This window comes from Genypterus blacodes, unplaced genomic scaffold (assembly GCF_046128005.1).
Source record: "Genypterus blacodes isolate CSIRO-AG114 ecotype Tasmania unplaced genomic scaffold, CSIRO-AGI_Gbla_v1 ptg000067l_1, whole genome shotgun sequence".
NCBI classification, from domain to species: Eukaryota; Metazoa; Chordata; class Actinopteri; order Ophidiiformes; family Ophidiidae; genus Genypterus; species Genypterus blacodes.
Window position 1 is genome coordinate 2,426,768 of NW_027466879.1, and position 27,542 is coordinate 2,454,309.

A 27,542-nucleotide genomic window follows, 5' to 3' on the forward strand; every position below is an offset into this window, starting at 1 on the left:
GGCGTTAGAACCTGCTGGACAGGGGACGGTGTGACCCCTGTGACCTCTAAAACAACCCAACCTGGGGTCAGGGGCACTCAAATTTAACTAAAACGGCAACAGTGACTACCTTTTAATATGTTGCAATAAAATGATTATGCAAATATACGGCTGGATGAAGGTCAATCAGAACAACGAGCGAGAGGTGGACGAGACATGGACGACTCACGATTCTCACCGGCGGGAGGAAGAGCGAGCGCGGAGGAAGAGCGAGCGCAGAGGAGTCAGACGTGACGCCGCGCTGTGCAACAGGAGAGGAAGGAGAAGCGACGCAAAGATGAATAATTTCAAACAAACCCATGCACTTAACTTGCTAAAATACAGCAAATTGTGTTTCTGCAGCGCTTTGAGTGTAGTTTGTCCGTTTGTTCAGGTGCTGATTTATTCTCTTTTTATTTAAATTCAAGTGTTATTGTTTTGTTCCCTTCGCTCATTTTAATGCTGGGTTTGCCAAAAAGATAGCTGAAGAAGCTGAAGTTGTGGTTCTGTGCTCTGTATATATTTTTCTTTACCGGCGGCTCCACATGCAGCAGTTTGTAACCTGAGATGTGATGGAGACAGAATCTCTCACACAGTTAAACACAACCCCCGGGTTTATCTTTGAATGATTCAAACGCTTAGATTTTTGGTTGGGCACGGCAGCATTTACACGTCAAACAAGATGAGATGTGGTCTGTTTTAGTGAGGTCAGGCTGAGAGATCCACCTGTCTCACTGACTCGCCCTGCTGATGTCCACAGTCTGGAGCCTGGAGAGAGGAAGGAGGAGGAGGAGGAGGAGGAGGAAGTGGAGTGTGGGAGTGTGAGAGTGGCACAGCAGGCCTGCTGCTCTCAGGGCTGAAGGGCCTGAGAGCGCCAGCCTCCAAACAGACCTGTCTCTGTCTGCAGGAGGACGAGCTCAGAGTGGACGGGACTGTGGCCCTTTGCGTTTCAACTCTGTGGAGTTTGAGTGAGAGAAGTGCCTACTAGTCAGTCAGGCTGCCAGAAACAACAGCCGAATCAGCAGCAGACACCTTTGAAACGCAGGAGGCTGGTGGAGATTACACGGTTACACACACACACACTGGTTTCTTTGCTCCAGCGTGTCAGAGTTGCACGCGGCTGCAGAGGCCGCTGGTCCCGAGCTCAGGCAGACGTCTGATTGGATTTCGTTTTCTCTTTCTGCTATTTTTTTAGTCAAAGCAAAACAAATGAAGCCGACGATGAGACTCATGCGCAGTAACCTCCGTATTTATAGCCTCAGTTCAGCAGAAAAACAACACGGTTCATTCATCACCTTTCAACCAACAATGTGTGTGACGTGAGAGTGATGCTGCTGCTGAGGCTCAGGCAGAGCAGAGGGGAGGGGAGGGGAGGGGAGGGGAGGGAGGAGACTGCAGGAGGCTCTTAGGGCTGTTAGATTGGACTTAGATAGGGCTATTACCACATTGGACACATAAGTAGAAGTAAACAAGACTTAATAGTTAAATATGCTGAAATATAAGTAAATGTACTCATGTGAGAGAGTGACCTGAAGAGAGACGAGAGCAGCAAAGCCAAGAAAAGTTGATCTGAGGGAACTGGACCTGCTGGTAAAAGCTCAACTTTTGTCGAGTTGCCACAGATGAACTTTCCTTCCTTCCTTAACTTTCCGTGGAGATCATCCAATACAAGACAGTTATGGAAGTAAATAATAGAAAGATTCATCTCTAAACTTGGACGTCATGATGATAGAACCTGACACCAGAGCTCAGAGCCGTGTGTGTGTGTGTGTGTGTGTGTGTGTGTGTGTGTGTGTGTGTGTGTCCATTTCTGCTTGCATGAGCATCTGTGTTTCGTATGTGGGCTGGACCCAACCAGAGCTGAGCCCCGAGTCTCAATCCCACCCCACAGCAGCTCAGGGCCCAGATCCTGATCCGTCCTAAAGTCCATTTCTACTTTAGAGGCGTCCAATAGAACAGAAGAACCAGAACACAGACGTTCATGGTTTCATGGTCTTCCCCCTTCAGGCAGAGCAGCCATCTCTAATTCTCTAACCTGATCCAGGCCGCCTCTCCTCCTGGCCTGGGTGCCGGCTGTAACCTGTCAGGAGCGCACAGCAACTCCCAGACCAGATTACATCCCGTTTTACTCTCTGCTCCAAAATCCAGCGCTCGTGCTTAACGCTGACAGCATATTACATATAATCTCAAGACGGGGAGGTTCTGGTTGCAAACGCGGACCCCGGGGGCCCCCCTTTGCTCCCACAGGCCGAGAGCGGAGAGGTTGGAGCGAGGGCGAGCGGCTAGGGCGTCTGCTGTGTTCCGGTGTTCTGGGAAAAGGACAGTGCACACAGCTGCGCTCAGGGGGTAAATGCAAAACAAACATGCCTCACACATGCTTCCCCCTCAGCTGTCATGGCTCTGCTTTCAAAGACCCCCCCCCCCACACACACACACACACTCTGCACTGGGTTTCCACAATGTCCACCGGCACAAAGCTTCAGGGTCTGAGGCTCAGAGGCACAGCCGCTCGGCCAAACCAGGACGGCCTTTTTAATTAACGCTGAGCCGGGTGGAGGCTGAGGATTGTGGGATTGCGCGTCAGGGACGGACAGACGCGTCTCCCCGCAGAGCTTACGGACATGCAGGCGTACGGTAGCTCAGGTTTACACTGCGACGCATACTCAGTGTTGACCGTATTCATACTCATAACTGTACAGACCCGCATATAACCTCCGTCCATCAGTCTTCAGCTAAAGTCCTACGGTCACATAATGCAATGACTGGCGACTCCAGACTGCATGGCTTCATCCTGTATGCTGCCTTAACTCCGTCCCAGAGTGATGACATCATCCTTTTTTTCATTTTATAATACTACTGAAGACGGGCGATCAGTATAAGAATAACTATATCAGTGTGTGCTGTTGCGTGTGTGTATGTTTCCATGCATGCAGAATGGTTTGAAGTGTTCTTAGACTCTTGGAAATGTTACTAATTTGATGTTTTGTCTTTATGTTGTGAGACATTTGAAGTATTTTTGGTGATATATGAAGTATTGTTTTGTTTGAACAGTTTTTCCTCTTTTTCTGTAACTTGAGTTTTAAAAGGTAATTTCCAAGTTTGCGTGGCTTTAAGCTGTCCTTTGACATGAGTGTATGATTTTACTTATGCCTGTGTTATATGTCTTGTGTAATTAAAGTACAATAAGTTATTGCACTTCTATCAAGGATTTGTATTTATTTGGTAGCGTGCGGAAACAAAGGTTAAAGAAAGAATTACGGAGAGAATTAGAAACACAACGCTATCATTAGACAACAATGGTGATGCAAATGTCTTCGGGGTTCCAGAATAGACTGAATGTTACACCCAAAGTCTTAAAGGAGTAATGTCCTATTAATGTCAAATGCAGACCGTTAAAGTCTCATTAAAGTCATCATTATGATCACAACCCACTGCTGGCTAACTCCAGTAACTGAGAAGGGACAATTCCAACACATCTCACAGCAGCCAGGAGATCAAATGGTTTCCACTTCTCAAATTCTACCTCGACTTGTCAAGCTCATTATTAAAAATAGACATTTTTTCCAAAACGTTTATTCAATCATATTCTAAAAGAGTGGAAGACACATTTGCAGAATTCGTGACTCTTAGTGATTTCCGTGACCTTAGAGATCCTGCTTGGTTGAAGTCTTGTCACTATTAAAGGATGGAGGTAATAGTGACGTTGGTTTCCTAAGGATCTAAACATTGTGAACGCTGTAAACCATTCAGTGTTCAGATACACAGAGAAGAAACATCAAGACAACTGTTCACGCGACACAATTTAAGGATTATTGTGGATTTGCTGTTGAAAGGCCAAACAGGTTAAAAAAAAGGCCTTTTAAGTCTTTCACCCGAGTCGGTGATTGGCCAGAATAAACGTTCCTGCTGTTGTGTTTGAAGCTGTGTGTGAGTCGAGTGTGGGCGTGCTGTTGCCTCGCACCGTTCTGCCAAAATATTGTGTCATTCCCCGAGCCACATTCTGAAGGCCTCCATGCGTCTGCGTCCCTTTGAAGCGACACGAGTGCTGAAATGAGATCGCACAACCCGCAAGAGTATCACACTAATTGAAGTTGACAAAAATACGAACTGCGGCCTTTTGAACTGCTGACATTGAACAGGGTGGATTAGAGCGAGTATATTAACAACAGGTGACAGGCCAGTGGTGCTGCGAGCTCATTGGCTGCCTCATGGAGACTGTTTGGACGCTAAGAGACCGGAGGCAGACGGACAGAAAACACACGTGAACAAAATGTGACGTGTTCTTCCAAAAACACACACACGAAAAAGCGCAGACAATGTATAATAATGTGTTCATTTATCATGTATTACAAAAATCATATATATTTGTATGTACACACACACACACACACACACACACACACACACACACACACACACACACACACACACACACACACACACACACACACACAGAGGAAAAACTCAAACAATGTATTAATGTGTTCTTTATTTATCATGTATTACAAAAATCATATATATATATTTGTATGTACACACATACATCAACACACACACACACACACACACACACACATTTGAAATGATCGCACTGACCAAATGGAAATAAAATTAAAAAAGAAACTACAAAGAAAAACCTCAAGGCAACACAAACATTAAAATGCATTCTTCTCCATGTTTACAGCCAAAAACGACAAAATAAGGAAACAAACACAAACAAATGTTGCATCAAAGCTCTACAAGTCCATTTAAGTGTCTCTGTTGAAAAAGGTAGAGGCTGTTAACACACTATAAAGTCTTTAAAGGTACGACAAAGAAAGGTTTTGTGTGTTTCTGCTCTTACATGTGAATCAAACAGCTCAAGCCATGACATCATCTCTTCACACATAAACTCTATCAGTAAACACGTGTTTGTTTGTTTGTTTGTTTGTTTGTCCAGGCAGTATAAAATTATAATCAAGCTCCAGTAGCTCAGCAACCGTTTCTATCAGCAGTGACTCACTCTAAATATTACATCGTGATACTTACATGTGTGTGTGTGACAGCGTTATGTCCCCGTATCATTTATTATGTCAAGTAAACATTGATTAACCCTTTCAGACTGACAGGAAAGCAGATCCGTCAGTGGGAAAGGGAGAAACTAAACGCCAGCTGCAGCATCATCATAAATTATGCTTTGTAGTTAAACACACTGTACAGGGAGGTGAGCTCTCTGCTGAAATACTCTATATACACACTAGCTCCAGAGCAGCCAGAGCATCACCACCTCCATCTGCTCCAACATGGGAGCAGCGAGGGAACACAAACCCTCCTCACACACACACCTCAGATTGAGCCCAGTCAAGTGAATGTAACACGCGTGCCTTAGCTTTGGACAGATTTGACTCATTTTCTCTGTACTTCTGCATTATAACATCCCAATGGTACAAGATCAGTGTGAAGGTGAGCTGAACTGAGAGGCGGCGGCACAGGTACGACTCTCAAAGTGTTTCTGTTTTCATTGGGAACAAAAGGAGGAGGAAGAGCGGGGCGGAGGCGTGGGATGAGCGCGTGCAGGCGGCCGCTCAGAGGCTCCCGATGTTGGGGAAGCTCTTGAGTTTCTCCGGGAAGTCGTCCTTGTAGAGCACAGGGTCGGCTCGGTGCTCCACCACCTTCAGAGGCATCGTGCCGAACACCGAGGTGAACTTGTTGATGCACTCGGATCTGAGGATGAAGAGAAAGTAAACATGTTAACTACAAGAAACTCATTCTAAATGTATTTCCAATGTTGCTTTATTCATTTCAGCTCATTGGAAAATCTGAAGCCCTAAGTGAAGTCCTCCAGGATGTGACGTGTGTGTGTGACGTGTGTGTGTGGCTGTCGTACCTCTCCACCATGTGAGTCTGGTCCAGGGACAGTCCATCGATGGCGGTACACTCTGGACACTTGAACTTTTTCCTGGGGGTCACCTGCACGGGAGGAGAACAGGAGTCGTCACAATAAACTTCTGTTCATCTGAAGTGTTTGTTAAAACGGACGGCAGCAAATAAAGTCTTCAACCGGTGACTGAGAACTCTGGGAGCGCTGAGGAGAAACCCTGCGGAATTCTCATCAGGGGAATGATGTATGGTTTTCCTCTATCTAACCTCCATCTCATCTACCCCCACCCACACACACACACACACATACACACACACACACTCCCCAGACCTGTGAATGTATGAGTGTGTGAGACAGAAATGGAGAGCGAGGGATGTAGAGGGAGAAAACAGACCCGGGGGGAGGGGAGGGGGGAGAAGGAACCTGTTTGAGATATATATGATGGAGGGTGAGTGTGTGTGTGTGTGTGTGTGTGTGTGTGTGTGAGCTTGTGATTCGATGGCAGGGTGTGTGTGAGCCCCGGTGAGCTTAGAAAAACACACGCCCCCTCCCTCCGGGGGGTGGGAGTGCCAGTGAGTGACACCCAGATAAGGGAGGTTAAGGCCTGGGCTGAGACTCGGGCCCCTGCACCTGGGCAGGGAGGGGGGAGGGGGGGAGGGGGAGGCGGCGGGGCAGGAGGGTGAGAACTGATCGGACCCAGAGATGGCGGCCCGGGCTGACAGCGTTTCCCCCCCCGCCCCCCCGGCCCGTGGGCGCTCTGAGACCAACCTTTATGGGGGCTTTTCCTGTAATGTTAGCCACCAGGAAGTTCATGGCAATGTCCTCGCAGTTCATGTGAGCGTCCACCCAGTTCTTGATGTCTCCTGGCATCTTGTACGTGTAGAGGTAGTTGAAGTACTGGAACACAAACAAAGACGGAGGACATCTGATGAACACGGCGACCGAAACAACATCACAGACATGAAGTCCATTGATGCAGACACTGAATGATGTAGTGACCTGAAGAGTGCGGAGGAGGAACCCGGGCTTTGAACTAATATGAGTGAGCGAGCCGTGAGGTGAGATAACCTCCCCTGCCTATCGCACACGGGCTCGTCCATCACTGTAATCTCGCCTTCACGTTTCCAGAACAAAAGGTGAAGAAGAGGCAGTTTCATCTTTGGCGACACAAACGTGGGCGAGCTGCTTTTCACTCAATCTGCACGTTTGGCTTTGCTTTAGTTCCACTTTGTGTCGGCCCCTTAAGACTAAAGGAACCAACCTAACGTGTATGAGAGGCAGCATTCAGGTGACTCAACAGTTTCCGTACCTTGTGGTAGAAGGCGGCTCCGGTTAGAACCATAGATACTTCGTTGGTCCACTCCGACTCGTACTTCCACTTCCCCATCTCGTGGTCCCAGAGGTGCAGGCGTCCAGGATATCCCACCAGTCTGTCTGGGAACTCCCTCCATACCTGCGGGCAGAGAGGGAGACGGGAGGCTGTTAGAGACGCTGGGCTCAACTCAGCGTGGGGAGAGTTGATGGATTACACAGGAAGATTAATCCCAGAGGTCTTTAAAATATGGTTTCAGATGATGTTTTGATCTATCGCAGCCACGCTAGAGCCAAGAAAATGATGCTAACGCTCCTGAAGCTGCAGCTGTGTGATTGGCTGCTATCTCAGCCTTGGCACCGGCGGCCCGTCTAATCCGTCCTGTAGTCAGGCAATCATCTCCCTTATGCTTCCCTGCCTTTCATTCCGTGTAATTATCCTTAAACGGAGCACAATTGCATTAAATGGCTCCTTAAATGCATTCAGGTGAGACGGCCTGTGCAGGTATCTGATGTGTGGGCATGGAAAGCATCATCAAGCTGCAGACCTGTCATCATGCTTCACACATCAAACACCAGGCAGCAGGCGGGCAGGCAGGCGGGCGGCTCAGAGTGAGACTGGAGCCTGGAGCCTGGAGCCTCCCCCAATCACTCTAAACTCTGGGATCAACTCTCAAATGGCGGTGGGGGGGTGTCGGCGCCGTCTCACCTCGTAGCCAAACTGCAGCTCGTCGGACGTCAGCATGATGATGTCGTCGTCGATGGCCAGCACGGCCTCCGTCTCGATCTCGTCGTAGGGGAAGAAGCGGTTGCTCAGCTTGTTCTCTTTGGTCCGCACCACTTTGAGCGGCACGCCGATCTTGGGCCAGAGCGAGTCTGCGGGGGAAGTAAACAGTGTGATGAGCACACACACACACACACACACACACACACACACACACACACACACACACACACACACACACACACACACACACACACACACACACACACACACACACACACACACACACACACACACACACACACACACACACACACACACACACACACACACACACTTTTAGCATGGGAAAATGAGTCGGGGGTGGAATTCTGATGTCATTGACCACCGAGAGATATTCAGGCTCAGCTCTGGCAGTTCAGCTTCAGTCGTCGGCGTGTATCGCTACGGCGACCTCAAGCACGTGCAGAGCTAACCACAGTGAGATTCTTCATGTGGCAGATCAACAGAGTGTGTTTTCTGAGCGTTTCAAAGTGTTCGGGCGACGTCCACGGCACGCAAAGATCACACAGAACATGTCCCCCCCATTAGAGCTCTAACGGGGCCCGGTCCACCAGGAGGAGAGCTGCAGGTCCTCCTAACCCAGTCTGAGCTCGCCTGTCACAAGCCGTTGTGGGGCAAAGCGCCGCTCTTTCTTTCTTTCCCTCCTTCGCTCTGCCGTCTCTCCTCCCTTCACTCCCGAGGTTGTAAAGAGAGTCAGACTGGGGGAATTGCAGGCTATTATCTGAATTAGAACAAGCCGGGCCTGACACGGGGCCCGGGTCAGAACGTGTGTGTGTGTGCTGTTAAAGCAGTAAACAGCTTATTAACCCTCGTGGTGTTCAGCCTGTGAAGCTTTGTGTTTGTGTTCGTGCTGCCGGAGCCAACAAACACAAACACAAACACAAACACGTTCCCAGCAATAAACAACAAACCGCCGCCTCTATAAACGCCTGCAACGCTTAACACAACTCTTTGTTCCTCTTCATCTCAGCTGCTGTACGCACACTGTAGCACTGTTGCCGATTAAATAAGCATTGTGAGAGTTTGATAAGGCCGAAAACAACAAGACAGGAAGTGAAACAACGACATAATGAACCTCACAGCTCTGCTAACGTTTCCGTAAGAACACAACGCAGGAGTAAAGTGAAAAGTGCAGCCTGTAAACACCGGGCCGGACGAGGTCACGTGCCCCGCTGTCGCCCTGCGCCCTGCGACTCTGACCCGTCAATAGAACCCTTGTTAATTCTAATGGGTCGCAAAGCTCCAGCCAGGCGCCGCTGATGCCTCTAATCAGAAGCCGGCTCGCAGCCATTAGGGGGGCACTTCAAAGTCTGCTCCTTCATTACATTAGCCCACATTACGCACAGCAGCCAGCGAGCCGGCCTGATTTCATTCCTGCACAATGCCCGTCTGCGCCTGAGAGCCGGGAGTCGGGGCTGTCAGCGGGGCCGGGCTCAGGCAACGGCTGACTTAATTGCCATATTAAGGCAAATAATTACAGCGCGAGGTGCAATAAATAACGACTAATAACAGCCTGGACTGACATCACAGACGATTACAACTGGAGCTGCTGCTGTTTGGTGCCACAGAGTCAGAAAGAGCAGACAGACAGGTTCATAAAAGAGTTCCATAGAGACAACCTGGACCTGTTTACTTCTTTGTGACTTTTAGCAGAGCAGCAGCAGTGTGTGAGCTCGGTCCGGACACACACACAACAGCCCTGATCTGCTGTGTGAGGGAGGACGACATGTCACCACGCTGCTCCGTACTCTCTCCACTCTGCGTGAAGAGAAGAAACCAGAGCGTTCTGGCTGCGGCGCCCTGCTAGTCGTGCCTCTCCCGTGTTTACTCTGGAGAGATGGGACTTGGCTGCTGCTGCCATTATCACTCATCTGTTGTACATCAGAAGCTTCACTCTGAGCCTGAAAACCACCATGGCATGGAGAGAGAAGAGGGAAAAAAGAGAGAACTATGTGCACTCACATGATGTTACCGAGCCAATTTGGCACCGTAGCCACTTTGACTCCACCTTTGTATCGGCTCACAAGTTTAGCAACGCGTTTACCATCACAAGAAACACACACACACACACACACACACACACACACACACACACACACAGACACACACACACACACACACACACACACACACACACACACACACACACACACACACACACACACACACACACACACACACACACACACACACACACACACACACACACGCTGCAGCAGCAAAGACCTGCAGAGTGGAGACACTGTACACAAACACACGGCAGGTGAAAAGCTATAATACTGCATAATGACTGCACCAGGTGAGCTGCAAGGAGAGGGAGTCAGAGGGCCGCTGAGCAAGGCATGCAAGTTTCATCTGTCTGTCTTCTGTTGAACAGTGAGTGTGGTTGCTCGGGGTAACTATGAAGGCGTCTCACCCTCTGGAGGACTCTTGTTCTGGTTGTTCCACACCACCAGCAGCTTGGCCAGACTGGGCACCTTGGAGATTTCCGTGATGACCCTGAAGAGACTCTCCACCCGGTCGTAGGTCAGGACCACCGCCGTGAACCCGGGCGCCCTGGGCGGGATGAGGGGCAGGAAGAGGGGGCTGTTCACACTCGACCACTTCTACAGGAGAGACGGAGAGAAGACGACAAAGTGAAGGTCAGAAACATAATGTTCACCTTTCTCTCACACACACACACACACACACACACACACACACACACACACACACACACACACACACACACACACACACACACACACACACACACACACACACACACACACACACACACACACACACACACACACACACACACACACACACACACACACGTCATGTTTTCCGTGACTAAATGCTCCACGCTGCTGCTTTACTGGACAGTGATGTCATCTGTGATTTCCAGAAGATGGTTTTGAACACGATGAACGCCTCAGAGGATGTGTGTGTGTGTGTATATGTGTATGTGTGTGTGTGTGTGTGTGTGTGTGTGTGTGTGTGTGTGTATGTGTGTGTGTGTGTGTGTGTGTGTGTGTGTGTGTCAGAGGAAGGAATGTCAGGATCGGTCTGAAATCCTACAGAAGTGGAGGAGAGAATGTGAACGGACTGTGTGGCTGCTCGCTGTTCTGTTTAGCTCGTTATTGTCCGCGGCAGTGTCGTGGATTGAGGAGGGTTGAAGAGTCTGGGAGCGGAGGGAGATGAGGGAGAGGAGAGGAAGGGGCGAAGGACGGAGCGGTGACAGAGTGAGTGTGTCGGCTGGAGAAGACGTCAGAGTCTGGAGTCAGTGTGTGGATCTTGGCATCTCAGCGAATTGGCCGGTAAACTCTGGGAAACGAATCGACTCAAGCGTGCATCGAGTGACAACGTTAAACAAATGAGGCTTTAAACACTGAACACCTGACGCTCTAAGTGTGTGTGACACCCAAACATGGAGCGAGGAACATTAAGAGCTACTACAGCGCAGCCAAATGAAGGAAAACTAAGCTTTGTTCTTGATAATCAAAGTCTCCAGGGAGGTTACAGTGTCAGTCCGACATCTAACAGCAGATCTGTGGCCTGCTTCATGTCCTGATCTGAAGCACCTATCCCTCCGCCCCCCCCAGGTGGCCACAAAGGCACGGCGGCGGCGGCGGTCGTGCGGCTCCTTCCGTGGCATCGCCTCACGTCTGTCAGCGCGGCGACAGTGTTCACACATCTGTCACTCCTCCGTCAATAAACTCTCCTTTTACTGGGACGTGGAAACTTCGCTTGTGGTCGTTCTGACATGGACGTACGAGCGGAGGAGGAAACAATTAAACGGAGCGAAGCGTGTGCAGTAAAAACACGTAAGAGAGAGAGACCACTTAAGTCATTTGTCCGACTACACAGGGCGATAACACAACGAGACACAAATGAAGGTTAAATCAAACGTGTTGTGCCTCCCCGGTGCGTCGCTGACGGTCAGAAACAAGCAGGCTTTACAAGAATCCAGGCAGGCCGGGCTCTTAAACGTGCCCGTCTCACCCCTCTACCTACGACTCCTAAACAAAAAGCAGCTTGTCCCCTATTCTCAAAGACCCCTGCCCCCCCTAAAGGCACCAGCAACCCTGGGAAATGTGCTTTCAATTACCAGCCTGAAGACTACAGGAGAGGAGAGGAGAGGAGAGGAGGGGGGGAGAGGAAGGAATGGCTGCCTGATTTATTTTGCGCTTTCTGTTCGACTTCTTCTCACCGTCGCTCGGCTGAATCCACAGAGAAACACTTCATCTCCCGTCAGGCAGGAACGGCCAAAGGTCTGAACCCCGACGCCATTAACCCTCCTGCAGGTCTGGACAAACCCTGAGATCCGAGTGATGCTGATAGATTGCATTCAGGGGGGGTTGGGCCACAGACACATACACACAATCGGACACACAAACGCACACACACACTCTGGATTGTCTGGCATAAGTGGGCAGTGTCAAGTGTAAGAGCTGAGGAACAAACTACCTGCTCGGGGGAAACCAGGCCGAGGACTGAGCCTGAACTAATCCTGCGTTTCAGTGCGAAGGGTTTGAACCGAGCTGAAATGCCAGGAACTTACAAAACACCTCACGCAGACCGACGCACAAAGAGCGTTACACAAACGTTCTCACACGCTCGTCCCTCGACCCTCCGGGCTGAAGATGGAAGAGACGAAAGATCAGAAAGCCGCTGATTAACAACTCCATAGAGATGGTTGCCTAGCCAGCCAGTCTGCAGCCACAAACTCCCACAACCACAAGGATGCAAAGGATGCAAAAGACACACACACACACACACACACACACACACACACACACACACACACACACACACACACACACACACACACACACACACACACACACACACACACACACACACACACACACACACACACACACACACACACACACACACACACACACACACACACACTCCACCGCTCCAGCCCTTCTATCTACACACACACACACACACAATGACTCAGACATGCAGGAACTTATTTTTCACCGCAGCGGAGGCATCCTCCGAGCGAAGAACTGCTGACACGAGCTGGCGGCGTCGGAGCTCCGCTGGGTGTTTACCAAAGTGTGGAGCGCTGCATGTGTGGAGCTCCAGAGAGAAGGAATGCGCCCGCTTCTCCTGCCACGGAGGGCTTTGATTTACGCCGCACAGACGAGTGGGAAACTTGTGCTCATGTGGCACGGCGGAGTGTGTGTGTACGGTCAGAGCTGCGCCCCGGGTCGCTGTCACTCTGGGTGCCACGGAGGCAATAAAAGGGCCACTGGGTAATAAAGCAGAGCGGCATGGAGTCCAGCTACACTCAGACACACACACACATGTGCAGAGCGTATGTCTGCGTGCTGGAAGCCTTTCACTAGTGTAGCAAAATCCCTGGTTAGGTCACCAACAATGTTAGACAGTGATCTCAACCAATGACAGGCTGAGATGGGGTCCATACTGTAACGTACCACGACAGGTGGGTTGTTCCACTGCTCGTAGGTGCGTGCGGCGTACGGATAGATGCGGTCGTTGATGATCTGCAGGGTGGTCAAGCCGATGGCCTTCATGGAGCTGAAGTAGGCCTCCCAGAACCAACGAGCCTGCAGACACAACAACAAACACACACTCAAGATGAGGCGCAAACATACAGCTCAGATACATGGTTAGTCTACTCTGAGAGAGAGAGAGTGAGAGTGAGAGAGAGAGAGAGAGAGAGAGAGAGAGAGAGAGAGAGAGAGAGAGAGATTGTCTTCAGATAACATGTTGCGTACAGACGGAGGGGATAAACAGAAACAGCTCTTCGTCTCCATGTCTGTGCTGAAGAAGATGATGACGACAACTGACCTGATTTTCCTTATTTCAATATTTGCATAAATCATAAACATGGATTATTTTATACAAACGTTACATTCATATTGTGTTTACATGCGACGGAGCACTTTCCTCCCCTGACTCCTCTTCATCATGGAAGGTTGAAGTGTATTCATCATGCCGGTTGTTATATTTTGTTCATTTCCTTTCCTTTCCAGACTTTTAACCTTCAACAATTCTTCCTCTGAGATCTTCTGTTTAGCTTCCTGTCAAAGTCTTTAGAGCTCATCAACTTTCTGACAACCGTGTATTTAAGTGTGTGCGTGTGTGTGTGTGTGTGTGTGTGTGTGTGTGTGTGTCCTGCAGGTCACGTCCCCTGGCCCTTATTCTATTAAGAATCATCAAGGGAGGATTCAGAGAGGAGAAGAAGCCATAAAGGTTAATGGAGCTTTAAACCACAGCGGCTCTAAGCAGAGGAACGCTGTGTTACGCCGACCTCCTCACTGACGGAGCGCTTCAGGGGCAGAGGGTGTGTGTGTGCGTGTTTGTGTTTGTGAAGGATCATTTGCTCAGTAAGGACACATTTGGCCGTCCTGAGCTTAGTGTGGCCGGAGCGTTGGAGATTTACAAAAACAGCATTTATTTGTACAGAGCTGGTGAGGAGAATTCAGAAAGACTTTCTAATCTCTGGGGGGAATCCCAACGGCCCATAAATCAGCCGGTGATGAAAGTTTCTTTTCCGAACGGGAGGAGGCAGAAAGCAAACTGTGCTGGCCTGAGAGGCCCCCACCCTTCTCCCAGCGCCGGCAGGAATTTTTATGAGCAGAGGAAGAAGAGACAGCGTTTCAGGAGAGGAAGAGTCTCGAGGAGTGAAGGAGCTTTACTTCATCTGTCGGGAAACTTTGCGTTCACTTCTTTCCTCTCTGCCATTCAGCCGAGTCGATCCACGCTACTTAAACTATTATCAACAAGGAGGAAATTAGCCAAACTACCCTGCTAATCCAGCACAACACTTGACAGATGTGCTAACCGGTCAGCATTTAGGAATCTTGTCTCCCGGATCAGATCGCTCACAACCAGATTTCACTCTTTGGTTGATTAGATAATTAAACTTAAACTGCTAAAATAACTGGCCGAGATCATAAACAGTTTGGAGTAAAGAAGCCTGGATCGCTTTGTTTAACTCTGTGGGAGTTGGAAGAGTGTGACAGATGAGCCGACCTATACAGAGGAACTGGCAGCCAGCGACTTGTGGACAGAGTTTAACAACTCACAGTATTTTTGGGAGAAAATGAAAAACAGAACCATGGGGCTAAAACTGAGTCTGTTCCAATCGCACCAGTTGCTCACTGTGGGTATTGTTTTGCTCATAATTTATTAACATCTAGCTACAATGAGAATCAGCTGGACTGTAGTTCAAGAGAAGGAGCTTGAAGAGCAGCGCCCCATGGTTTCCTGGATTATAGATGAACCCACAGGCTGAAGTTTGCCTCTGAATATTCTGCAGAGAAGTACAGAGGCACATCATGAGACTGTGGTGCCCTTTGCTGCTGAGATGATCAACTCTGGGCCGTATTACCACTAGTGGAGAGCCTTGTTAGGGTAGGAGAAACTAAATCTAGAACTCTAGGTCGTCCAGGAGGCCAGCAGCACCTGTGACTGTCCTGAGTGAGTGGACAGTGAAGTTCTAGAAGTACGGGGGTCTCAACAATAACACCTGTGACTGGGGCTGAGGGAAAAGAGGAAGTTAGAATGGGAAGGGAGTCTAGATGGACTTGATATGTTCTATCAATCAACTCCTGGTGTGCAGGGGAGGCTCCACCACAGAGAGAGAGAGAGAGAGAGAGAGAGGCAGGCAGCTGTTGGGCAACACTTCCTAACCCCTATACAGTGAATCATACAAACATATAATATTCCTCACGTGTCAAGATGAAACCCAGAGACTTAGTATGAATGCTGGGATGCTTCTTCTCCAGTATATCACTGTAAATGCATACTGCACCTCTGAACCTGTTATCTACAACTGTACAGTGCCATAACTCCATCTGGAAGCAGTATGGACGCACTGTAAGTCTACATGCCTCAACTATTCTGTACACATGTTTGCCCCCCTGCAGAAGCATCAATATGGACACATTTTGCACATTCTTTGTAAGTGCTTTGATGTATACACTCTTTTATAGGATGTGTATCACATTCTTGTCAATCTATACAGAGGACGTAAAAGTGTAATCTTTAAATAATTTACACCGACTATAAATTATATTGATCTTTTAAAACCAGTGCTGTATCATTTTTGCAGTATCACTAAAATGTCTTCATATCTGTTCTACTTTATTGACTAAATAAGGCTCAGTTTATGACCCAAACACAGATAAAGGGGGTCAGTAAGCAGAACCTGGGCTCTACCAAAGCTATAAAACACAAAACATTCATTATTAAAATCAAAAGACTTATTGGTGGTATAATTGGTATGTTCCATTTTAGTTTTTACACATGCAGGCACAAAACGGAGACGTTGTGAAGAGAAACGAAGCAGCTATGTGAAGCAAAGACTGCTGAGCCCCCTGCTGGTCAAATTAAATACAAACAGCTCAAACCCAACAGGAGTCCAGACGCTCATCAAGACTACAGTTACTATCACCCTGTTTAATCCAACAGTGGCGTCAGATCAAGCTGTGTGTGAGGAAGTTAAAAGCAGACAGATTGGACCATTACAGCACCGAAACGTATCTTATCTTTAGGTTAAATGTACAAGTTTATCTCTCTGCTGTGACCCTGCTGATGGACAGGAGACACACTTCTCTTGTTCACATTACAGAGAGTTGTTATTCTTAAGTCTCAGAAGTTGAGGAAGAAAAGGAGTAAATGTGAATTTAATAGTAAATAAGTTGTCAGCTTTGATCTCATTCTGACAGCAAATGTTCTGCTACATGCCAGATTGGACCTCATGCCAAAACCTCCTCCGACGCTCTGTGCACCTGCTTTGAATATCTCTCAGCGCTTCAGCTAATTTATTACAGTGTGATAAGTTAGTTTACAAGCTGCTCTGGCCCGTTCAGCCGTCCAAATGTGCTGCACGGCGGGAAAGGAAAGTATTTGTAGGTGCAAAGTGAGAAATAAATGTAGTACACAAACACAGGCTCATTCATTTTAGAATCTGATACAAATGTGGGACAGAGATGGTGCTTCAGACATCGACAGACCTTTCACAGATCTTATTCAGACTATCTTTGTGTTTCAAAGGTCTGGATTCAATTAACTCTGAGTGAATATGATAAATGCTTAACTGAGTGACTGCTCCAGGATTATTTAATAACATTGTACATCACTGTGACAGTAATAAAATGGTACTTTGTCAGATTCATGGCTAAATCACTTCCTGACACAGACGCCTGAGAGACAAGAATAGGTCGCCGCTATCTTTAGATCATCGAAGAAAAACAGAAGAGTAAAGTGACCGGAGGATAAAGGCATCGGATCCATTTGACCACAAACAGAGCTGTGAGCCAAACCCCGGCCCCACCTGGTGTAACCCGACCTCTAACCCCTGTCTCTAAGCCCTTGGCCCTAAAACGTCTGTTTGGCCACTATAATTGGTAAATGGACTGGAGTTGATACAAGGGAATAAGAAACAGGTTGAATTTGGCGCACGCCTCTCATACAGGCTTTCACTTTTGTTTATTGTGGCTGAATGAAGCGGTGGGATGGAGAGGGAGAGTGCAGCGCTCTCATCTTTGCATTTCACTGGAGCCAAAAAAAATCGAGATTGGAGAGATTTGACAAAGGTCAGGGTCAAATTCAAGAGTCTGCACTTCGTATCCTACCTCCTTCTGACGTTTGTCATTTGTAGTATCATTCATACGTTTTTGATCAATTTAGCCGTTACTGAAATCTTGTTTACATCTTTGTAAAGTGCTCTGAAGTGTGTGAATTGTGCTATATAAATACATTTGCCTGTCATGATGCACATCAGAGAAAATTTGACGTTTGGTTAAAAAAAGAATTAAGCACAACTACTCAAGTCTGATAAGGGTTCATAAAGTAATAATGTGGATCCTTTCCAACTGTGTGTGTGTGTGTGTGTGTGTGTCTGAACCAGTCTGAAGGCAGTTCTGTGTTAGCACTAAACCGTAAAGCACCAAATCACCGAGTCACTTGATCATGTACAGTTGATCCAGTGTGATCTGTACCTGTCTCTGCATCTCCTCCACCTGTCTGTGAGGGATGCTCTTTAGGAAGGTGTACATCTCTGATAGCTTCTCCTCCGGAATCACCACAGATGCCCTGCGGAAAGAAAAAACACATTAATTACCCGAAAAACAAGCAAGCGCTGGTTCTGTCTTTTAGTGGTTCTGTGACCCGTACGGACCTTTTCCAGTCAAGGACTTCGGAGAACGGCAGAATGTAGGAGTCAGCGAGGATGACGGGGACGCATCCGGCCTGCAGCACATCGCTGAGGGCAGCCTGACCCAGACGAGCTCCTCGCAAAACCACACAGAACGAAGACTCCTGCAAGTGAAGTGGGACTTTAGATTCTACATCTTTCTTTAATTGTTAATTTGACACAATGACGACACATCTCTACACTCTGCCCACCTGAAGGATCTGTGGGTAGTCGTACACCTGGCCCTTGTAGCAGCGTTTCCGTGCAGACGCGGCTCCCTGAGAGAGGTTGCTGCACTTATCTAGCAGGAGCAGCGCCTCCCCGTTCTCTTCCTTCAGGCGCTCCAGCTCGGCTCGGTACTCCCGGTGGATGGCGGTCTGAGCGGACAGAATGAAGAAGCGCCGCGGCCTGGGGGGAGGAATGGAGACGGTAGATGTATCGGAGGTTATTACGTCGGATTTTTAAATTCTGATCATAAATATCAACCGAGAGAGAATCAATAAGAAACAAACACTTTGAGTTCATTTCAACGTGAATTCTGAGCATCACAAAAAAATAAGACAGAAAGAGTTTTGGGAAAATTAAAAATAAAAAATAATTTTCAAATCTCATTTTAATAATAAAAAATAATTTATACAATATTGTAAAACGTGGAAATCACTGTAAGCTTTGAACAAAAACAATTAAAATAAAGCAAATATAAATGTTGTATTTTAACCAAGTCATTTGGTTCTTACAAGACAAGCAAGCAGGCAAACTTATTCAAAGTAAATGATCCAGTTTGGTTTATGTTAATGAAAGGAAGGAAACGTTTTAATGATATCGATGATGATGTAGATCAGTATTTGTACCACATTTCCACCAATATAGTCAGCGATAATAAAGGATTACGATGTGTCTGGGGAGCACTGAGTCTAGAGAAGCTGTGTGTAATTAAAAACATGACATGATGATTCAATCTCAGAACGAGACAAAGGTAGTTGAGTGTGTGTGTGTGTAGCTCACCCAGGCTGCCTCTCAGGCAGCTCCACGTCTGCAGACAGGGGGCTGTACACCGGGATGCTGACGTCATAACCTTGTCTGTAGGTCCATGTGGAGAAACCACCACCAGCCAGCAGAGCCCTGAAACAAAGACACGGCTAATTATAATTCTTGAATACCACAGGGTTTCCAAAGAAATGGATTGTGGGAAGAATTCAGTAAAACTCTGCGATAGACTGTGTTGACGTGAGACACAAAGTCACATTACACAGAATGTATAACAGACTGCACACTGTACTGTAGGTGATGATATATATTTTGTATTCTGTCTTCTTCAGACAAGGTGCACACACACACACACACACACGCACAAGCGCACACACACGGTTCTGATGAGGCTCTCTGCCAAATGGAGTCCATATGGATGAGCCCAGGAAATTCCTTACAACTACAGATAAGTGATCATTGTCTCAAGGCTGCCTGCTGCAGAAAAAACAGCTTCTTCCATCCAGAACCATCCGCCTAACCATGAGGGGATCTGGAGAAACACGGATTCTTGGCTGGTAAATACCACAAGATTTGAAACGTCTGCTCAAGGCCTCTGGAATATATGGAATCTCATAACTACTTATAACTATCTCTTTCATCTTCATCAAATGATCATTTCTAACACATTGTGAGCGACTGCAATTATGGTCTGTGTTGCCGAGAGTATCATCCACAGGGAAAATAATTTCCATCTGTTCTGTTTTACCACAAAGTAGCAATACTGAAAGAAAATAACAGCAGAGAGCTAAATGTGAAAATAAAAACATGAAACCCTTCCGTCCTTTTGCTTTTCACCTTCAGGTGTCGATTCACTGAGAGCTGTTTTGACCGCGCTCATCCTGGCATCATGCTTCCCTCTGCTGGTTTGATTGAAAACTTTTCACCTCTTCACCTCTTTATCGTTCACTACCCTCGACCCCAAGGAATCATTAGATCCTCCAGAGTTGAGTGCACACCATGACACAATTCAAAGTAAAAGGCCCTGAACCTAGAACCTAGTAGTGTTTTGTTTTATTTTCCACTAACACACCATAAGGTCTACATGAGTGTTTACCAACCAGTGGCCTTTGTGTGTTCAAGTTAAGCATTTTACCTCATTTCAGTTTCACTTTTTAAGACATGTGAGAGGATTAAACACTCTATTCAACACTTCCTCTACCAGGAGGGAAATGGGAGAGCCTGAACATAAACCATTCTGTGTCACTGGTCAAAATGAAACACATTCCATCACCAAGGCTCTCTGTCTCCCTGCAGCCATAGACGGCCAGTGTTTTGGCTAAAACCAGAAAGCAGACAAAAACATCCTAAATGTGTTTTCCATCATTTTAGGGTGATCATGAGACAGGAGAAAATGGCTCAAGGGTTATACAAGACAAAAAAGGTAGAGGACCACTTGTCTACATAGAAACTCAATAGAAAAAGAATAGTGTGTAGTATTTGATCCCCACAGGCCGCCTGTAGATGAGGTACTCAAGTGTGAGGATGAATTGAGATAAATGATCATCGAGACATTGTAAATGCTCATTCTTACCCTGCCAAAAATAAATTAGATGCTAATTATCATTAGTATCAGTAAATTCATAACATATTAACGTAGATGATATTGATCATAGAGACGATGCTCAAACAGGCATGTACCTGTCTCTGGGCACATCCAAGGCTGTGTTGTAGTCTGGTGGGCCTCCAGGTAACATGTTGAAAAGGAGGTGATTCATCCCTTTGTCCCACCTAAAGCACACACACACACAAACACACACACGCACAATTAGAGCTGAAGTCACAGGCTGAGCTTTTTTGTAGTTGCACCATGTGAAGCTACTTCGTTAAACCACACCAAACATCTACTGGCTATGGAGTAGCTCAAAAGAAGCGGTTGGGGGGTTTAAGTGTCTTGCTCAGGGGCACATCAGCTATGGTCATGGGGAGGGACGAGCTCAAGCTCTTCACGTTGGCGTCATGTTTACCTGGGCAGCATGGCCAGCGCCTGAGCCGTCTCTCTGATGCGGAGGGAGTTCTGATTCAGCACATCGATAGATGGGATGAAAAGACAAGCCCTGGTGACGTCATCCGTGTAGAAGTCACTGTCAGATATGGCGCTGAGCAGGTCGTTGTATTCCCGTGACAGCCCCGTGCTGCTGATGGGGACGCCAAGCTCATCCACAAACCTCTGCAGGGGGTAGATGTAGACCTACGACACACCGGGTCACAACCACAATCAGAACCGCTGCCAATATGTGCTCATGCTGGAGAGGACCATGTACAGTGCAGTCACCTTAATGCGGTTCTTTGGGTTGTAGCCACATCTGTACACATCAAAGCAGGTGTGCATGCGACAGCTGAGGTCTCCCCTCTCAGGAATGGGGCTGGAGGCGGGGAGGCGGACCAGGGGGGCATCGTGAACGCTGCGTTTATCTACAGTCCAGTCAGCCGTGGACTCGATGGAGTGCGGCCAGAACTGGAACATCCCGGTGGCGATGAGTCCCAGCAGCACCACAGAGAAGAGGGTGATGTAGTATATGCGGTGCTTGGTCTTCATCCGCGGGATCAGAGCCGGGCCCCGGGAGCTGTACTTACCTGAGGCGTACATGTCGGACTCCTTACTGCCCAACCAGCTGCTGTTAAAGACACAAGTATGATGAAGGAAGGTTTGAAACATTTGTCACTCATATTGGAGTCCAGTATGGCGTTAGTGCTGACAAACACCTTACATTGTTAGTTACAGCTGATGTTCCTGCTTCGTTTGTTATTGTTTGTTACATAGTTCACCACAGCTTCACACAACACGGGACAGTAAACGGGAATGCGGCCCATTTTCTGACGTCACAGAAAACTACATCCCGATATCTCCATGACGTATTGACAACCACATTAGATCATGTTAGCAGTTACTATCTCAGGATGTAAACAAGATGACGCCACTAAATTTAAATATGAACCCGAACTCAACGTAGAATGAAGCTGACATGACGAAATCAGCGATACAAGGATGTTTAAGTCAGTGATGATGAAGTAGCTACAGCTGCTGCTACTGCTAGTAAACACCTATGAAAGCGCCGCCATTCACGCCCAAAACACAATCTTATCCGACAATTCTATGAAGGTGTGTATGTTTACCTTAACGTTTGACAGAACAGACGTCCACAGCTCGGTGTTAATTCATGGCAACATGTAGAAAACCCGGAATTACAAACATACACCGCTAACGCTAACTTAGCAGCAGGCTAACGATAGCTCTCCGGGAAGCCTTTGAAGTTATTTCCGGAAGTCGTTCTTCTTCGCTTTGGTTTTGGATGTGTTATGGAGAGAAAGTCTACCGTCAAGCGGCCACACGTGGGACACATATTTTTCATTTACTAAACAATTTGTTTTTTGGGTTGTTTTGGCTCAAGCTTAGTTCAATATCCAACACGATACATTGGAGCTTAATTCAACCAGAGACATTAACAAGACAAGATTGCAGTTTAGTGCAATCTTGCTTTTTTTAGGGGAAAGTCCTGCTTTATTCTCCAATGTGATCAAATAACAACTCATCACATAAAGAGCTCACACAGGGTGGGCTGACACGAGATGGAGAGCAGAGTTCAGTTATGAAATGAACAATCACCTGATTAAACTGTGACCAGGTTTGCTCAGTCATTCTCTGCTTTCTTGGCTGGTGAAAAAGAGCTCCAGTAGGACATCGGTGTGACCCATGACTCCTCCATAAAGCTCCAAATAAGACAACCTGATTATCCCAAGGGCAATCGCTGGGTGAATTAAGATAAGATAAGAGATAAGATGAAATTTTATTATCCCGAGGGAAATTACTGTGCAACAGTTACAGCACAGCATGAAAAAACAAGACCCAGAAATCAGAAATCACCCAACTAGTGCAATAATGACAAAGTGCAAGAATGCAAGTAGATAATAAGTACAAGATATTTGCAGTGTAATTAAGGGGGCATCTGGATTTGAACCAGAGACCTCTTGATCTGCAGTCAAATGCTCTACCCCTGAGCTATACCCCCCTTCTGGCAAGTCTACTTCTGGTGTCCATTACGTTCATAATCCACTGCTCCATCACACTCCAAATCCATCCACACTCAGCAGTTCCGAAACTTGATTTTTTACTGCACCATCAATTAATTATTTACATCACAGAAAAGCAACAGAGAAATAGAGAGGGATTGTTTCCTTTCTTGGGGGAATTCAAGGATGAAGTCAGTTTGTGAAATGTAGCCTATTACCTGATTAAATGTCCCCACACTTACAATTCATATCTTCATAATACAACGTGTTTGCTCCAATTCTCACCCGATTAATCTACAGCCGGGTTTAATGAAAGTATTGTAAACAATGCGTCAGACTGAGAAAAGCCGGCAGACCAAAAAACAATGGCTATGATAATCAGAGAGCCGGTGTTAATGAATAAATCCTTTAAAATGGCATTTTCAATTATAACCATAACCTTTACACAATGCCCTTTGGCTTATTCAAATGAGTAATCACTGAGACAATGGAAACAGGCAATTTGAGCATGAAAGGAATCTGACAGAGTCCCGGTCATTTTGTTCATAGTTTATTCCGTTACAGGCAGGGCAGTGAGGGGGATTAAATACATTAAATACATTCTCATTGTGGGGCAGAAAAGGGAGGGAAGCAAACCTGGTAAACATGGACAAGACATAGTTGAATTATTCCTCTTTCAATATAGACCAATTTCTAAATCTGCCAATATTTTGAATATTAATAATATAATAACTTTCAGATGAAATAGATCTTTTATACATGTCAATACATACTGTATATATATATTATAATATAGTCTTTACTTCCTTACAGTTGTTTTCTACATTATTCTATTGGAATTTAATTTTTTTCTTTAGACATCTGCATAAATAAGTACACATATGAGATGGTGCTGTACACATTGTGGTGAAAAGTATCCTAGTGTCTTCTTTACGCAGTGTTAGTTTAGCAGACCACTGCAAACAAAGCTACTAAGGAACACGGCTGGCTCACCCTCAGGGAGTCATGGGGGGGACCCCTGGGACTAGCAGCATTTGAATGGTGACAGTAAACTGAGTGGAACATGTCTGCTGTGAGTTACCGCAGCATGTCCCATTCCAAATAAACTCCCTTAGGTTACTATGGTGACGTCTGTCTTAATGGTGGCATTGTACTAAAGGTCACTGTGAGCAGCCCCTTCTTCACAGCGTGCCTCACTACTATGGAACGTCTGTGAACATACTGTAACCATGCAATGGTAGAATGTGGAATACTTTTTCTTTACTCGGATGGCAAAAAAGAAATCCTCAAAAAGACTCTTAGACCGGGAAAGCCAAAAATTCCCAAACCTGTCTGAACAAAAGAAATTTTAAAAAACCACTGACATCAAACCAATCTGTTGCAAGAGTAATAAGGATAATAATAATATCAAATATACCCATAAAAGTGATAACAACATTAATGGCAATAAATAATGCAAATTATGAGCCAACTGTTACACCTAAAGTGATATGGAAGATTGCATGCCCGTACTTTAAAAAAACGGCATACATAATGTACGAGTCCATTTGGTCCAACTCAAGGATGCCTGAGATGAACCAGTTTAAAGGGAAGCAAACACCTTGAGGTCCAAGATGGCAGAATTTAGAGCACCTTGAGAAAGAAAGAAATGGTAACCAGCTGTACGTCTCCTCGGTACAGAAGAGAGGAGAGGCGACATGCTGTGTTCATAAATGTAACGCAGCCACCATTTATAGAGCGCGGGGACAAGATTCACTGCACAGGAACAAGAACCAGAAAAGAACCAGAAAATATATAACGAGACCAAACAGGAACAAATAAGACCTGGAACTGGATCCAGTTTGGATTCAGCCGTCTTCTGATTACAGTTTGTTTCAGCTGACGTCAGGAGATGCCACAATAGTTCTCCACCAATATTCCAACTTGAGGAGTGTGATTGGTCAATTGGTATCACATGACACCGGAATGCCACACTTGTTTCTCAGTTTTGTGACCATATAGTTCGGAGGGTGTGACAGCATCATGGAGATGAATGAAGCTATTTCTATGTACTTTAAACTAGGAATGTCTCCTGAGCCAGACCAGGATCTGTGTCAGGATCTGTGCGCGCCACCTTACAGTGATGTCACCTCTCCTCTTCCATACCTGAGACATGTCTAGGATGCACAGGTTGGTCTGGTGACCTGCGTTTGTACTGCGCCTCTCAAAGTTTGGGGTTTTCATGTCGGGTCATTTCTGTGTCTCTTTACAGTGTATCCACAATGACTCATTCTATACCAGCCATGCATTACACACGCAGCACCTGACCTGTAACAGCCCGGGCACATTGCTCAGAGCTACAGCACCGTAGCTAGAACAGTTGGACATCGTGATGCACGGATTGGCGCAAACCCTAAGTAAGGGGAGAGTTTTTCAGAGCTGAAAGCCATGGCAGTGTTTCAAGCTCATGATGGCGTTGTCTCCATGGTGCTGCAGTACAAAACCATACTGGTGACTCTACAGAATGTCAGGGAAGGAGATAATACATGAGCTCGGTATCATTGTCTTTAAATTTAGCAATATTCACAAACATACACAAAAGTACATCTCATAAATACATTTGGCAATAAAATGCATTGCATTTTTGGCAAAGGGGGCATATTGAGCATTTGGATGTGTGCAAGAATTTCCAAATGTTATTCTATAAGTGGCTTAGTGACAGTTTCTCTTTAAAAAAAAAAAAAAAAAGGAAAAGAAAAGAAAACTTCATGCACTAGAAACAGTAACCAAAAGACTCAAAAAACATCCATAGGCGTCTTTAAATAACTTTGTCACAATCACTAAATTTGTAAGACATATGAATTCTCACTGATAAAACACACTCTCTCTTTCTCAAAGTCAATTCTTAATAGACCTGAGGAACGTTTTCATCATGTCTGCTCATTTCAATCCGTCGACAATTACGTCCATCTTCACATTCCTGAATAAAAAAAAAGCTGGACAAAAGATCCGGAGCTGCTGAGGGTGCAGGGAGGTGTTCAGTACATCTACCCAGACGATGTGCCTATGCTAACCTCTTCTACAGTATTAGGTTCAAATCCCTGCCCAGTTGTCTGTTCTCCCCCTTTGATCTTAAGTCTGTGAATGAATGTAACACTGATGCGTCCCTACGTGCGGGAGTGGGCATCGTTGTTTTTGAATGGCATCGTGAAGCTACAGTTATTTATATTCACCCATAAGCAGCACAGCCCCCCTGGCATGCAGACAGAGGTATTGTTTTTTTTAGTTGTTGCAATAGTGTGAAAATGCTATACACAGCATTCAAAGGGGGACACCTGAAGAATGGACAAAGTCTGTGAGTTGGTCAGTCATGTTCCGTCATTGTATCACTGATGAGCGACTGCACGGCAGACTGCATTCCGTTGCATGCATGTAACTGTGATATGTTTGAACGTTTTGGATGGATGCACCTCTTAAAGAGATATACTCCTGTGATTTTACAACACGTCATGTTTTTCAGGTGGTTTAGGTGTGAACTAGGTCAGCGGCGTTGTTATCTTTGTAAGTTGCAGCATTCTGGAGACATTTGGCTTTCACTTACCAAGTCTGCAGGCCTTTGAATAGACCCCTGTGGGTCCCCGTGCTCAACATGTGGAGAAGCTTCTAGAAGCAAATCCACATGATATCACATATTAGAAGTGGAGTTAGATAGGAATACTGCATGTTCACAGTTGCCTCATAAGTTGTTCAACTGAAACCTCTTCTATTCATGTGAAGTAGCTGACAGAATGTTGTGGCATCATTGATAAGGTTGGGAATTGTAGACTTTATATGTTCTGCTCTATAAAAACATTTATGAGTCCAACACATCGACGCAGTTAACCTTTGCAGTCCAAACAGCTACAGTGAGCAGAAGATTGGGCACCAAACACGCAAGTGTTGCTTTGTGTCAATCATTTGTTTAGTTATATTATCAATTAATTATAATATTAAGTTATCTTATTTGTACATTTATCTATTTAATTGAAGTGAGATTGATTCCCTTAACATCAGTATTGATTAAAAAAATATATTTTCATTGTTCAAAAACACAAACATGCATTGTGAGATGTCTAAGAGTATCTACAGTACGTCTAACTGTATGTACACTATGTGTCTACACTTATATACGTATAAGAGTATCATTTCCAGCATTTTTCTGACCATATACATTATAATTATCGTTAGCCACAGTAACCCTCAACCTCACTCTGTCTGAGCCAAAATATGATACAATGTACTGTCAAGCACTGGCCCCCCAGCAGCTTAGACTATTAACCGTTAAGGTGGGTCAACTATTGATTAAATAGCTGAAAAATGGCATTCATGCTTTTTGTGAGACA

The 27,542-nt window shown here is 46.2% G+C and overlaps 1 protein-coding gene and 1 non-coding gene across 3 annotated transcripts; both read right to left on the reverse strand.

Moving 5' to 3' along the window:
• Positions 1-4,489: 4,489 nt before the first annotated feature.
• Positions 4,490-22,438, reverse strand: ext2 (exostosin glycosyltransferase 2). 2 transcript variants are annotated; one of them, XM_076155835.1, is made up of 15 exons: positions 22,288-22,438; positions 21,446-21,785; positions 21,138-21,361; positions 20,812-20,901; positions 19,150-19,266; positions 18,357-18,552; positions 18,130-18,269; positions 17,951-18,044; positions 13,415-13,546; positions 10,393-10,582; positions 7,899-8,065; positions 7,188-7,331; positions 6,647-6,775; positions 5,885-5,967; positions 4,490-5,721 (listed from the first exon to the last, which is right to left on the reverse strand). In XM_076155835.1, the coding sequence occupies exons 2-15, from the start codon at positions 21,758-21,760 to the stop codon at positions 5,583-5,585; spliced, it is 2,160 nt and encodes a 719-aa protein (XP_076011950.1). In that variant the 5' UTR covers positions 21,761-21,785; positions 22,288-22,438; the 3' UTR covers positions 4,490-5,582. The 2 variants fall into 2 exon arrangements, with proteins under 2 accessions (XP_076011950.1, XP_076011949.1); XM_076155834.1 differs by having other exon boundaries at positions 21,446-21,788.
• Positions 22,439-23,108: 670 nt separating this feature from the next.
• trnac-gca (transfer RNA cysteine (anticodon GCA)) lies at positions 23,109-23,180 on the reverse strand. The gene has a single exon. It is a non-coding gene; the product is annotated as a tRNA-Cys (tRNA).
• Positions 23,181-27,542: the final 4,362 nt, after the last annotated feature.